This window comes from Rhizophagus irregularis, chromosome 16 (genome assembly GCF_026210795.1).
Source record: "Rhizophagus irregularis chromosome 16, complete sequence".
NCBI lineage: Eukaryota > Fungi > Glomeromycota > Glomeromycetes > Glomerales > Glomeraceae > Rhizophagus > Rhizophagus irregularis.
Window position 1 is genome coordinate 4,409,322 of NC_089444.1, and position 13,527 is coordinate 4,422,848.

Below are 13,527 nucleotides of genomic sequence, written 5' to 3' on the forward strand. Positions count from 1 at the left end.
TTAGAACGGTGTTTGATAGTACAGGTGGGTATGGCAAGCGAGATTCTTTCGTTTTTTTATTTCATATATAAAATGATATATTTAACGTTAATGATTTTCTCCGATTGTTACACGGATCACGAATTAAGTGATTTATATCTATATTTAGAATCATGATATTTATATTTAGATAATCCATATCCGCATGAGATTTAATTAATATGTTTAATGATGAAAAGTCTAATAAATTAAATTTTAATTGAAACGAGAAATAAAATCAAACCAAAGAGGTATTGTTCAAATTTTATTTAAAGTGACATTTTACGACTTTCTTTCAAATTTTTACTCATCCCAAAATCAAATTATAAAAATAAAATCAAATCTAATAATGCCTCGCCAAACACGTCGTCGTTCCTATAACGTCCATTGGAACTGGGCTATGATGGACGAACTTGTCGACATACGCCGCGACAGAAACCGCGCCTACCATAATATTAATGGTAGAAGCCGCCATGATTTTTGGGACTCTGTTGCCAATAGGTTCATATGACTAATATCTATAATTTTCTTTAAGAAAGAATTTAAATTCAAATTAACCAATCCATTTAATTGAATCAGAATAAATAGAATATTTCGAACGAGGGTTTCCGGGCAACAGTGCAGCCAAAAGTGGAGGAACCTCGTCAGGGATTACCATGTAAGTAAATAAATAAAATTACATTCATTTAAATTAAATGTATTTACCGAATATTCAAACTGATTTTGATATTTAGAACTATGTCCTTTATCGTAATGGTACCCCTGATCGGCCTGGGCGGCGGCTGTGGACGCGTACCGGCCAAAGATATTATCGCGAATTTAGAACGAGATTTTGGGAGAGGCCGGGTAATTATACTATAATAAAATTTTATAATTAATATTACATTCTATTTTACGTTCACATTTTAAATTTGATAAATTTGATCAATTTTAGATACGCGTGACGATCGTAGGAGAAGGAGAAACTTACCTACGTATCGTAGAAGATAATTATTTTTATTTTTTTATTTATTAAGTGAGTAGCTAGGCCCAGTCCGTACCAAATATCGGCTGGAGACTCACGTTTTTTTTGGGCTGTGACTGATACTGACGTCCACGCCGTACAGCCTGGGTACTATTTTATAAAATAGTAGCGAACAAGTATCAAATGTATATTTTTTTATTAAGTTATAATAAAAATTAGAATTTACTTTAATTTTTAACATAAAAATTGTAAATAATAAAAAATTCGTAAATAAAAATAAATTTGCTTTCCCAAACTTAAAAAAAAAGGTGTTTATATAAAAGAAAAGGTGTTTATATTATTTTTGATTATTCAATAGTATCACATGCCCCTTGTATACGTTCTACTGCATACGCAGTTTACAATCTCGTAAATTTTCGAAACGGAATATTACGCAGGTTTACAGTCTCGTAAATTTTCGAAATATTTCAACCGTAATATTACGCAGGTTTACAGTTTCGTAAATTTTCGAAATATTTTAACCGTAATATTACGCAGGTTTACAGTCTCGTAAATTTTCGAAATATTTCAACCGTAATATTACGCAGGTTTACAGTCTCGTAAATTTTCGAAATATTTTAACCGTAATATTACGCAGATTTACAGTTTCGTAAATTTTCGAAATATTTTAACCGTAATATTACGCAGGTTTACAGTCTCGTAAATTTTCGAAATATTTCAACCGTAATATTACGCAGGTTTACAGTCTCGTAAATTTTCGAAATATTTTAACCGTAATATTACGCAGATTTACAGTCTCGTAAATTTTCGAAATATTTCAACCGTAATATTACGCAGGTTTACAGTTTCGTAAATTTTCGAAATATTTCAACCGTAATATTACGCAGGTTTACAGTTTCGTAAATTTTCGAAATATTTCAACCGTAATATTACGCAGGTTTACAGTTTCGTAAATTTGCAGAATATTTTGACCGTAATATTGCGTAAATCTTACGATATTGTAAACTTACGTAATATTTTAACCGTAATATCACATAAATCTTACGAAATTGTAAACTTACGTAATATTTTGAAATTTTTCGAAATATTATGCCATAAACTTTCATAAACTTACAAAATCGTAAACTTACGCAATTTTTCGCGCTATAAAATTTCCTGATGTAGGGAACGGAATTACATGTAATAAATAAAAAAAATAAAAAAATAAAAAACATACCTTAGTAGTTACCTTTGCTGAAACTTGGAGTTTACAATCGATATTGATTAGATATTGCAATGATATCATTATGATATCATTACGATATTTTGATAAAAAATAGATTCGACGTCATTAAGTTAGTCGTAACTATATTTATTCGACATTGATTAGTTCGATATCTCTGCGATATCGCAGCGATCATTATGCGATGTAAATATTATCACGTAATCACATCGTAGTGATGTCGTATTAACATTGAATTAATATTACAAAAATATTTGACATTTATTTGATATCGTAACCATGTCGTATTAACATTGAATTAATATTACAAAAATATTTGACATTTATTTGATATCGTAACCATGTCGTATTAACATTGAATTAATATTACAAAATATTTGACATTTTATTTGATATCGTAACCACATCGTAGTGATATCATATTAACATCGAATTAATATTGCAAAAATATTTTACATCTATTTGATATCGTAACCACATCGTAGTGATGTCGTATTAACATTGAATTAATATTACAAAATATTTGACATTTTATTTGATATCGTAATCACATCGTATTGATATCATATTAACATCGAATTAATATTCAAAAATATTTTATCTATTTGATATCGTAACCACATCGTAGTGATGTCGTATTAATATTGAATTAATATTACAAAATATTTGACATTTTATTTGATATCGTAACCACATCGTAGTGATATCATATTAACATCGAATTAATATTCAAAAATATTTGACATTTTATTTGATATCGTAACCACATCGTAGCCATATCGAAGTGATATCATATTAACATCGAATTAATATTGCAAAAATATTAAAAATATTTTACATCTATTTGATATCGTAGCCACATCGTAGTGATGTCGTATTAACATTGAATTAATATTACAATTTTATTTGATATCGTAACTACATCATAATAATATCATATTAATATCGAATTAATATTACAAAAAATGTTTTACATTTATTTAATATCGTAACTACATCGTAATGATATTATATTAACACCGAATTAACATCACAAAAATATTTTTATTGTAATATATGTTTATTATTTATTATACATTAATAATAATAATTTTTTATTAGTGGATTATTATGGGTGAGTGGAGTACGTTTCTTTTCTTCCTTTTTTTTTATTCTTTTCTTCTCTTTTTTATTCTTTTCTTCTCGTATGTGAGTGGATGGATACGTCATTTTCAATTTTAAAATATATATATATGTTGTGCGTCAGCTGTCATCTGACGCAAATCGACACCTGACGCACAACATATATATATATAAAAAAAATAAAAAAAACAATCATGATTAATAAAATGTACTCTTTGTAAAATATATTTAAAATTTAATACATAACCTTGGGATAATAGTTAGAGCAGGTAATTCCGGGATTTTGTAAAGAATAATAAAAATGATAATATTTTTAAGTTAGTTCTTTCTTTAAATTTTTTTGAAAGTGTTTTGTTTCTTAAAATCATAATATTGTAAAAAAATGCTGGTTGCTACGACTGACGGACAACGACAAATTGTCAGGCTACCCCCGGACAAAGTAATTGGAAGGCGGAAAATGCCATAAATATCCAGCCCTATTTTACAACATTTTCTTCCAGGCTAAAGCAAATATTACAAAAGAAATTGCAAATATATTTAACAAGCAATAGATACATGGCCGTTGAAAAATATATTCACACTTCATATTGTAATACCACAGTCTAACAAAGAAATTGCAAATATATTTAACAAGCAATAGATACATGGCCGTTGAAAAATATATTCACATTTATACCACAGTCTAACAAAAAAATACTCAAACCACAACATATTGTAAAAAAAATATGAAAAATACGCGTATATCCTATTTTCATACCTTGCTTAACAGCTCCACTATTTATTTAAAAAACGGCTTTTTTCTCTTTTGTATGTGGGTAGGTGGGTACATTTTTCCTTTCTTTTATTCTTTTCTTTCGTATGTGAGTGGCGGGTACATTTTCTTTTCTTTATTCTTGCTTTTATTCTTGCTTTTCGTATGTGGGTGTCTTACTATGTTGAATATATAAACTAAAGTGTCCCAAAGTATTGTTAATATTGTAAAAAGATAATTAAAGTATACTTTAAAAAGAAAAAAGAAGAGACGAACTAAAATACCGTAAAGTATTAATATAAAAGACAAGAGAAAAGCGTATTTTTGAAAATAAACAAAAAAAATCTCATTAATAAACGCGAATTTTAGCTATTTTTAGATATCACATGCATGATATCACATGCATGTAATTAAAGTGATTTTAATTGGTTAATTTTAATTTATTATTACATCATGCATATGATTTTATTGGTTAAAATTTTATACGATACAAATTAAAATAATTATTTTATTATATTTATATAATTAATATAATTATATGGCTGTAAAATAAAAATTATTTTTTATCCAAATTCTATTTGTAGTATCATGATTTGGTAGTTGGCACCTTTCTGAATTACAATTATGAATAAAATGTACTTTTTGAACATTATCTATTACAGTAATTGGAAAAATACGTCTCCATTTATCTCCTGTTGCTTGGAGACGGTAAAGTGGACATTTTAATACTGAATGTTCAACCATAGTATCTTCAAACCAATCTACAACAATAAATGCATAATATTTGTTATTGTTACCCTTATGTTGAAAGATACCTTTGATTATTGCATAAGATTCTTCATGATCTTCTTCATAAATTGTGATAAAATCATCGAGATGTAGGTGAACTTTTGAAAGGATACCATTTTCTTCTTCAATCATATATGATGCAAATTTGTACCAACTAATTGAAGAGTTTATAAGTGCCGCCTCAAACTTCATATCCACATAAGATAAAAACAATTCAGTTTTAAAATTATGTAAAGTTAAAAGAAGTTTATCACGTTCCTGCTTTGGCATTCTTTTTTTTAATGAAATATTGGAAATAAAGTTTACTGGAGATATAACTAAATTAAAAGATTAGTAAATATAAATATCAAACATGTACTATTATATGCAATAAAATACTTACTTTTTGTATCATCATCATCGTCTTGAACTTGTTCAGTTGCTTCAGTTGAATATTTATCTTCTGTAACATACCAATTTAAAAATAATTGTCCAAAATTTGAATTTGTAAATCCAGTACAAGATCTATTAAATCTTGGATCAATACCACCATCTGCTAAATGTCGAATTGCAAATAAAGTATTGTAACGCTTTAATAAATCTAAATCTATGTTTTTGCAATTAGTTTTTGGTACCATCCCCTTAAAAATACGATGGACCATTTCTTTTATACCAACTTGGGTATTAATAAGTGTTCCAAAGGTTTTAGCATGCATCAAAAGATATGTTTGGTAAATTAACAAAATTTACAAAAACCTATAAAAAGTAAAATATTGTTAATTATTTGAAATTATTCCACATTTCAATATCAAATTTGTAACTATACCTTTGGAAGGATTGAAAACTCTTCTTCAAGACATTGTTGCAATTCCTCATAGCTATCTGATGTAAATTTCTTGTTAAAAACCGCTTTCATAGTTTTTGCAACATGTATCCAACAAGATATAATAATTTTTGGAACTGAACTAACTCGAAATGCATCAATTCTTTGTTGAATCATGGCTGTTTCATTACGTTTGATACTTGATTCTTTTAAAAACTGGTTTAACAAAAATGGCATAATCATAGCTAATCTAAGTAAATCCGACATCATAAAACTATTGTAGTGAGTAATCGGATTTGGTAAGCGAGACCATCTTTTTGGAATTTCAAAATTTTTCCAAATTTCGATAAAATTATCTTCTCCTTCTCGTGAAAATAATTCACAAGTTAATTTTAGTAGCCGCCCAATCTTTCCTGCAGTCGCATGATAAACATCCTGCGGCGTCTGTAAATGTCTTTCCCTTTTTAATTTATCTAAAATACTAGGTAATGATCGTAAACCATATTCCGTACAAAGTTGATCTCTTCTTGACATTATAGTCTCATGAGAAATTTTTAAGATTTCTTCGTCTGTAATATGATGATAACGTAATGTTGTTACGATATCCTGATTGTGAGCACTCAATGATTCTTTAGTAGTTTTACAAGTACGACAACCCTTATTTGCATTATGTCTAAATTTATTTTTTAAACAATTTTAATAGTTGTCATAAAATTATATTATTATATTATTAACTAAGTTGAAAAAATACCTTAGTACTCCTGTCATATCGTTACCTTGAGGTAAATCTGCCGTAACAACGCCTAAACCAGCAATTATCCATGCATCTTGTCCTTGGACAGTCATCACCTTTCCTTTCTCTAATTCCTTCATTTCTGAAATGAATGGTATCATAAATTCGTCAAATTTTCCTCCAAATGGGATAAACCCAATAACAAAATGGTTCTTTATTAGCTTTCTTTGATGTGCTGGCATATTTCCAAACTGTACATAAACACCACCTAGAGAATGGTATACATTTCTAAATGTACCAAAATCATCATAATAAAGATCTAAAAACAGCTTATAGATTGGCATAGATGATGATGGTGGATTTCTAATAGAAATGTAATCAGATGGATGTAGGTATGAAAGCTTTACATTACGAACGTGCCAACGGTCATTACATTTATAAATTATTTCACTAATCCGCAATGAACCATCAGGAATATTTTGATGTTGAAACATCATCAATATAGTTACTTTTTCTAAAATTTGAGAAGTCATTATAATTAAAAATGGTTCGTCTTGTAACCATACTTCACCGGTAATAGAACGACGTTGTCTTGGTAACCCTTTTAAATTTCCGGGTAAATCACTATATTCCAAAATTTTTTGAATTCGTAACTGATAATATCCATCATGATTTTTTAAAATTGATCTTAATCTTCCAAGTTTTTTTTGACCATTATCATCATGATAGTAAACAAAATCACCAGATCGGTACAATACTATTTATTAAAAATAAATAACTTTAATAAATATTATCAATGATAATAAATTATAATTGTATCAAAGTGTATTAATTTATAACCTTCTGATATTAATATTTCGTGTTGTCCAAAAAGTGGGGATTCCCCCCATAAATTTCCATGCCAAAATTCTGATTTTTCTTCAGAATTAATGCCGGGTCCAAAATACATATGCTTCATTAGCATCGGATTATTAAGAACACGCCATATAATTTCACTAATTGAGAGTTGATACGAAAGTTTTGATCCTCGTGAGGTTGATGGAGTTTTTTTTGGTGAAATTTTAATAGACTTTGTTATTATTGGTAGGAGAGGAAGACGTTTTCTCCATGATTGGAATCTTCGGATATTTTTTACCACATGGGTAGGTTCAAATTGAGAATTGTGAATGATATCGACAAGATCTTCATATGCTTTCGTAGAAACATTATGTTTCTGAAGCCAGCAAAATAATGCCGTAGTTGTATAATTATCAAAGTACGGTGCAAATTGACCATTGCAGAACGGTATCTTGTCTTCATCTAACGCTTCAACGATTTGATGTATTTCTTCCTCTTCGTTATTACGTTCCTCTTCATCGTTATTACGTTCCTCTTCATCGTTATTACGTTCCTCTTCATCGTAATTACGTTCCTCTTCATCGTTATTACGTTCCTCTTCCACTTGATTATTATTATCATCATTATTACCTTCATCCTCCTCCTCTTCGTCATTGTTTTCATTATTATCTTCCTCCTCTTCCTCCTCTTCATAATTGTATTCGTTATCACTTTCTTCTTCCTCTTCAGTATCAGATGAATTGACATTATCTTGCGAAAATATCATCTCATCATTGTAGTCTTGAGGATTAATTGATCCATATGCATTATCGTCATCATTAATGTCTTGAAAACTTAAATCATCTTTATGATCATACTGAAAGTCCATGTCATCGTTATCATTATCAGGTGAACGTACAGGCGAACGAATTGCCACTCTCTCGTCAGAATCTGTTGTCTCATTAACCATCAGGAAATTTGTTTAGGCGTAATTTAGTGTAATATTTCGAAGGTGGTGTAAAATTTCGAAATATTACACTAAAAACGTAATATTACAAAAGTTTACGCTCTTAAATTTGAATAATTATAGTAATTTAAGAATATCTCGCTATCTACTGATCCAATCAAGACGATCTATAGCTCATTGGAATCAGCTCATCAAGACGGATCGAATGGTAGTAAAATCGTATCTTTACGTTTGATAGATGACTTTCTATTAATTTAAAACTTTACTGCATACTATAGAGCGTTCTATTAACTGTAGAAATGCGATTTTACTACCATTCGATCCGTCTTGATGAGCTGATTCCAATGAGCTATAGATTGTCTTGATCGGATCAGTAGATAGCGAGATATTCTTAAATTACTATAATTATTCAAATTTAAGAGCGTAAACTTTTGTAATATTACGTTTTTAGTGTAATATTTCGAAATTTTACACCACCTTCGAAATATTACACTAAATTACGCCTAAACAAATTTCCTGATGTAGGTTTGCTGTAAGAAAACCGATTTCAAATTCGAATTGGCTCTATTGGCTTGTTGTGACTATATCGTCTTCTCATCTTTATAACAATTTAAAATAATTCAAATTTAATTAGAACATAATTACCAGTGGTACCACTACCACAGTATCTGTTATAAATTCAATTAGAACTAAATTTATTAAATACTATTAGTGTGTCGGCAAAAAAAAAATGCAATTAAGTAATCAATTCGGTTAAATTACTGCCGATTTGGCTACACAAAATTTAGGGTCAATTATACCGGTTAATGACAATTGGTATGACAAATAATATTATCGAAAATAGTCATTTATTGAATCAGAAAATAAAATAAAATATATAATAATATAAAACATAATAATAAAATAAAATAAAACATATAATAATATAAACATAATAATAATTAAATAAAATAAAACATATAATAAAATAAAACATATAATAATAAAATAAAATAAAACATAATATTAAAATAAAATAAAACATAATAATAAAATAAAATAAAATATATTAAAATAATAAAATAAAAAATAAAAAATCAATGACGTCGGTGAGAGCGCCCGCGCTCTCGGTGGTAGGGAGATCGTGAACGAGAGCGCCTGCGCTCTCGGTGGTGAGGAGATCGAGAACGAGAGCGCCTGCGCTCTCGGTGGTGTGGAGATCGAGAACGAGAGCGCCTGCGCTCTCGGTGGTAGTAGGGGGATCGGGAGCGAGAGCGCCTGCGCTCTCTATACTCGTATGTCCTACGATCCATCCTATTTCTCCGGGCGGCCCGGACTAATGCTTAAAACAAAGCAAGTATTAATATAAATGCAATGAATTAATGAAAAAATCAGTTAAATAATAAATACTTACGCTCCACTCTCCAAAACTCGTCAGAGAGTTCCTGGTGGAATCTCTCGTCATGCAAAGTCGGGGTACGAGTGGGATATCCTTCAGGATTTCTGTTTATTAATCTCTCTAAATTCTCGTACCCCGACTTTAGCGCATTCCATTTCTCTCTACATTGTTTTCTAGTTGGCCTGAATATGTGGTTGTTTCGTATATCACGAGCAATTCCACGCCATAATTGGTTTTGGTTATGTAACCTCGTTGTGGTGAATAAGGGCTGATAGGCCCGACGACGCTGAATTAAGGTCAAAGCAGCGTCATCGGGCCATTGAATGTATACTGGAAGATTTGCGTTTAAGTTTAATGCTGCCATTATTAAATATTATTAGTTTGATGGGGAAAATGTCAAGAAAAGGCTCTATATTTATAATAAATTTATTATGATTTCTTTGAGTTTATTTTTACGATCTTGTCTAAATTTTTTAGTTCTAATGCAATCATCCTTAATTAATTTATTTAACATTGAATACACACATAATTTTTTTTTGATTTCTTTGAGTTTATTTTTACGATCTTGTCTAAATTTTTTAGTTCTAATGCAATCATCCTTAATTAATTTATTTAACAATGAATACACACATAATTTTTTTTTGATTTCTTTGAGTTTATTTTTACGATCTTGTCTAGTTCTAATGCAATCATCTTTAATTAATTTATTTAACATTGAATACACACATATTTTTTTTTGATTTCTTTGAGTTTATTTTTACGATCTTGCCTAAATTTTTTAGTTCTAATGCAATCATCTTTAATTAATTTATTTAACATTGAATACACTCAATTTTTTGATTTATCAATTTATTTTAAAAATATAATTATAGTAATACTGCATTAATTAATATATATAAATAAAAATAAATAAACAAATTCTATTAATAAAAAATGAGTTAAAATGTTATCTTTATACTTTATAATTATAAAATATAATATTTTAAATCACGCATGTCCTTCCTTGATTATATTTCATATTACACTGCGATGATATATTACAATTATACTGAATTTTAAGCTAACCTTAATTTACACCGTAACGAACTTAATTCGATCTTAATTTACTCCGTTTTAGGAATATTATCGAACAATTAAACAAATGATTAGTTGCACATGACTTGTATTATTTGAATAGTTGATACTTTATATACCGATATTTGATTACACCAATATGTATTAAAACTCTTTCCTATCAGTAATTTCACAATTTCAATCAATATATCGGTATTTTTCAAATATCGTTGTAAGTCTACTACTGTAGATCCCATCTATTTTTTATGTAATCAATCCAGAGGCTTACACTAAATAGATATGGCTTAGTTAGATAGGATCATCACATGGTTCATTGGCTCAGTTATTTTTCCGTCAAGAGTACCAGGATCTTATAAATTTTTTTTCTTGCATGTCATCGTATCACACATAAAAATGGAAATTCAAAACGTAATATTCCATTAATTTCTTCTCACTCCTTTTCTTCTACCGATCATTTTTCTTCTCACTCCTTTTCTTCTACCGATCATTTTTCTTCTCACTCCTTTTCTTCTACCGATCATTTTTCTTCTCACCTTTCCATTATTTTTCTTCTCATTCCACGTATAGCCTGAAAAATATAATAAATTTGAAACCGTAAAATCGATTTGAGGTAATCTTCCATGTAAAAAAAAAATTTTACTGAATGAAATTCGATATTGTAATAATTTATTTATATTAATTAAATTTAATTTTCGATCTTCTAGAAATCATAATTTTTAGTTTTCCCATCTCCTGATATTTTTAACTGATCCTGCATTCTACACGATACACAATGATATTAAGATCATGTATATTTTCCAATTAAATACTACAATCATAATTACAATAGCTAAAATCTCAAAATTATATCATGATAACCTCGCCCTTTTTTTTGTTCATTCAATATTTATCATCTACTTTTTTGAGCAAGAAAGTTGCTCTACATTTTTTATTCATTCATATTTTCTCGATAAATATCACCTACTTTTAAACAAAAAGGTTGTTCCACTTTTTTTTTCGCTCATATTTTTTTTTATATTATGACGACTAAACGTAAATTACCTAATAAATCGTCTGATGATAATCAAGAAATGGAAGTTGAAGGAGGTATGTAGATATAACTCTTTTGTAAATTTATAGTAAGTTTTGCTTATATAGTTATATGTAAGAAGAATAATTAATAAATACCAAAAATATGTATAATAGGATCGAAAAGAAAACAAATTACGAAAAAAAGAAGAGATATTGACATTGAGAAAGCCAATCAGTTGATGAAAAAAAGTAAAAATAGTAATAAAGAAGCTGCCGAATCTGCTGATAAAGAAGTTATAGTAGTAAATGAAAAAAGAAGTAATGATGATGATGATGATGATGATGATGATGATGATGATGATGATAATGATGATGATGATGAGAGTAAGACGGAAGATCATAAAAAACCCGAAGTATTTCAATCAAAGTCAAATTTAGAAATAGTTGCTTGGCTCGTCGACCATCCGGAAATTTTAAGATTGGCACTAGAAATGAACAATACAGATGTTGCTATCTCATCATCCAGTAAAATTACGGACGTAAGTATTAAATTAACATGATTTTATTATGTCTAAATCTTTTAAATAATGTATTTTTAATATTTTAGGATAAAATTCGTCTATGGGACGAAAGTGTCAAGTGTCTTTTTTTACGTGCAAGAAGTCCGCGTGGTGAAGTTTTTGATGAGTTGATAACAAAAATTTTCAAAATAAAAATACATTCGAACGAAGCTAAAAGCTACCTCGAAAAAACCCGAAAATTTTTTATCGATTTCAGAAATAAGTTTAACCAAATTATTTTAACTTCTGTAGAAGAATTTAAAGAAATAAGAAAAAACAGGTATTTATTTAATTGTTTCGTAGCTAACCAAATAGTGCTGTTTGTATTAATTATTAATTTAATTATAGAGCATCTACTGGAAGTTTATCTCAAAAGGAACTTATAGATTACGTTGATGAAGAATTTGTCCAAAAGATTTTAAGCCGACAGCTTGTAGCTGTTAATATTTCAGAATTAACAAGAAATGGAGGATTCAATACCTTGGTTGATTTCGTAAGAGAAACCTTTAAGGTTTCGTGGAACGGAAAAAATTTGTCCGCCGTTAAAGAATTAGATAATATGACCAAAAAATTAACGATCCCTTCTAGGAGCGGAAATAAGATCGTTGATTCTTTATCGGTAAGTTATTTTATTTATACTGTACTGATACTTCATATCCTTTAATCATAGTTATTAATAATAATATTAAATTATACATAGTTATAAATCTTAGCAAACGCTCTAATTTTTTTATAAAATTATGCATTTTATAACGATATTACATTGAATAAATTTAGTAAATTTTACAAGCAAATGATAATATGAAACATCATTATTCTAAACATTATACCATAATGTCGAGTGATAATAATATAAAATAAAATGGATGTATAAAACTATAAAATGTTTGTCTAAGATATAACATTTTCAAGTTTAAAAAGTAATTGTTGTTTTGTTAAAAATGGAATGGTTATTATATGACGTTTCTTCTTTAGTATATACGGCCTAAATATCTCTATATATTTGACGTTCTTATACAGATCAAAAAGAATACATTTGCGTAATATTTGCGTAAAGTAAGAACTTTAAAGTTTAAGCCAATTCTGACTGGTAATTTACAAAATAACAAACACATTTCTTAAAAAAAAATTCTGAATCAGAATACTTTTCCGGTTTCCATCTTCGATTCTGCAAAAAATTGAAAAGTTCAGGTGATAATTTAAGAAATATCCACCTATAAAGAGACTAAACAATTATCAGGTTGATCAAGTTCGTGTAATACCAAATTTAATAAATTGTCTGATTAAATGATCGCGTATATTAAATGATCGCGTATATTA

At 28.5% G+C, this 13,527-nt stretch overlaps 3 protein-coding genes across 3 annotated transcripts; 1 reads left to right on the forward strand and 2 right to left on the reverse strand.

Annotated features, from left to right (window-relative positions):
* Positions 1-5,550: 5,550 nt before the first annotated feature.
* On the reverse strand, positions 5,551-8,187 carry OCT59_008629 (uncharacterized protein; the record flags this gene model as incomplete). Its single annotated transcript, XM_066142636.1, has 5 exons — positions 5,551-5,601; positions 5,672-6,341; positions 6,420-6,543; positions 6,868-7,158; positions 7,242-8,187. The coding sequence occupies 5 exons, from the start codon at positions 8,185-8,187 to the stop codon at positions 5,551-5,553; spliced, it is 2,082 nt and encodes a 693-aa protein (XP_065999500.1).
* Positions 8,188-9,232: 1,045 nt separating this feature from the next.
* Positions 9,233-9,926, reverse strand: OCT59_008630 (uncharacterized protein; the record flags this gene model as incomplete). Its single annotated transcript, XM_066142638.1, has 2 exons — positions 9,233-9,477; positions 9,578-9,926. The coding sequence occupies 2 exons, from the start codon at positions 9,924-9,926 to the stop codon at positions 9,233-9,235; spliced, it is 594 nt and encodes a 197-aa protein (XP_065999501.1).
* Positions 9,927-11,655: 1,729 nt separating this feature from the next.
* Positions 11,656-12,913, forward strand: OCT59_008631 (uncharacterized protein; the record flags this gene model as incomplete). The annotated part of the gene is made up of 5 exons (XM_066142639.1): positions 11,656-11,722; positions 11,822-12,186; positions 12,255-12,487; positions 12,556-12,826; positions 12,908-12,913. 5 exons carry the CDS (start codon positions 11,656-11,658, stop codon positions 12,911-12,913), a joined length of 942 nt encoding a protein of 313 aa, XP_065999502.1.
* Between the last annotated feature and the right edge of the window lie 614 nt (positions 12,914-13,527).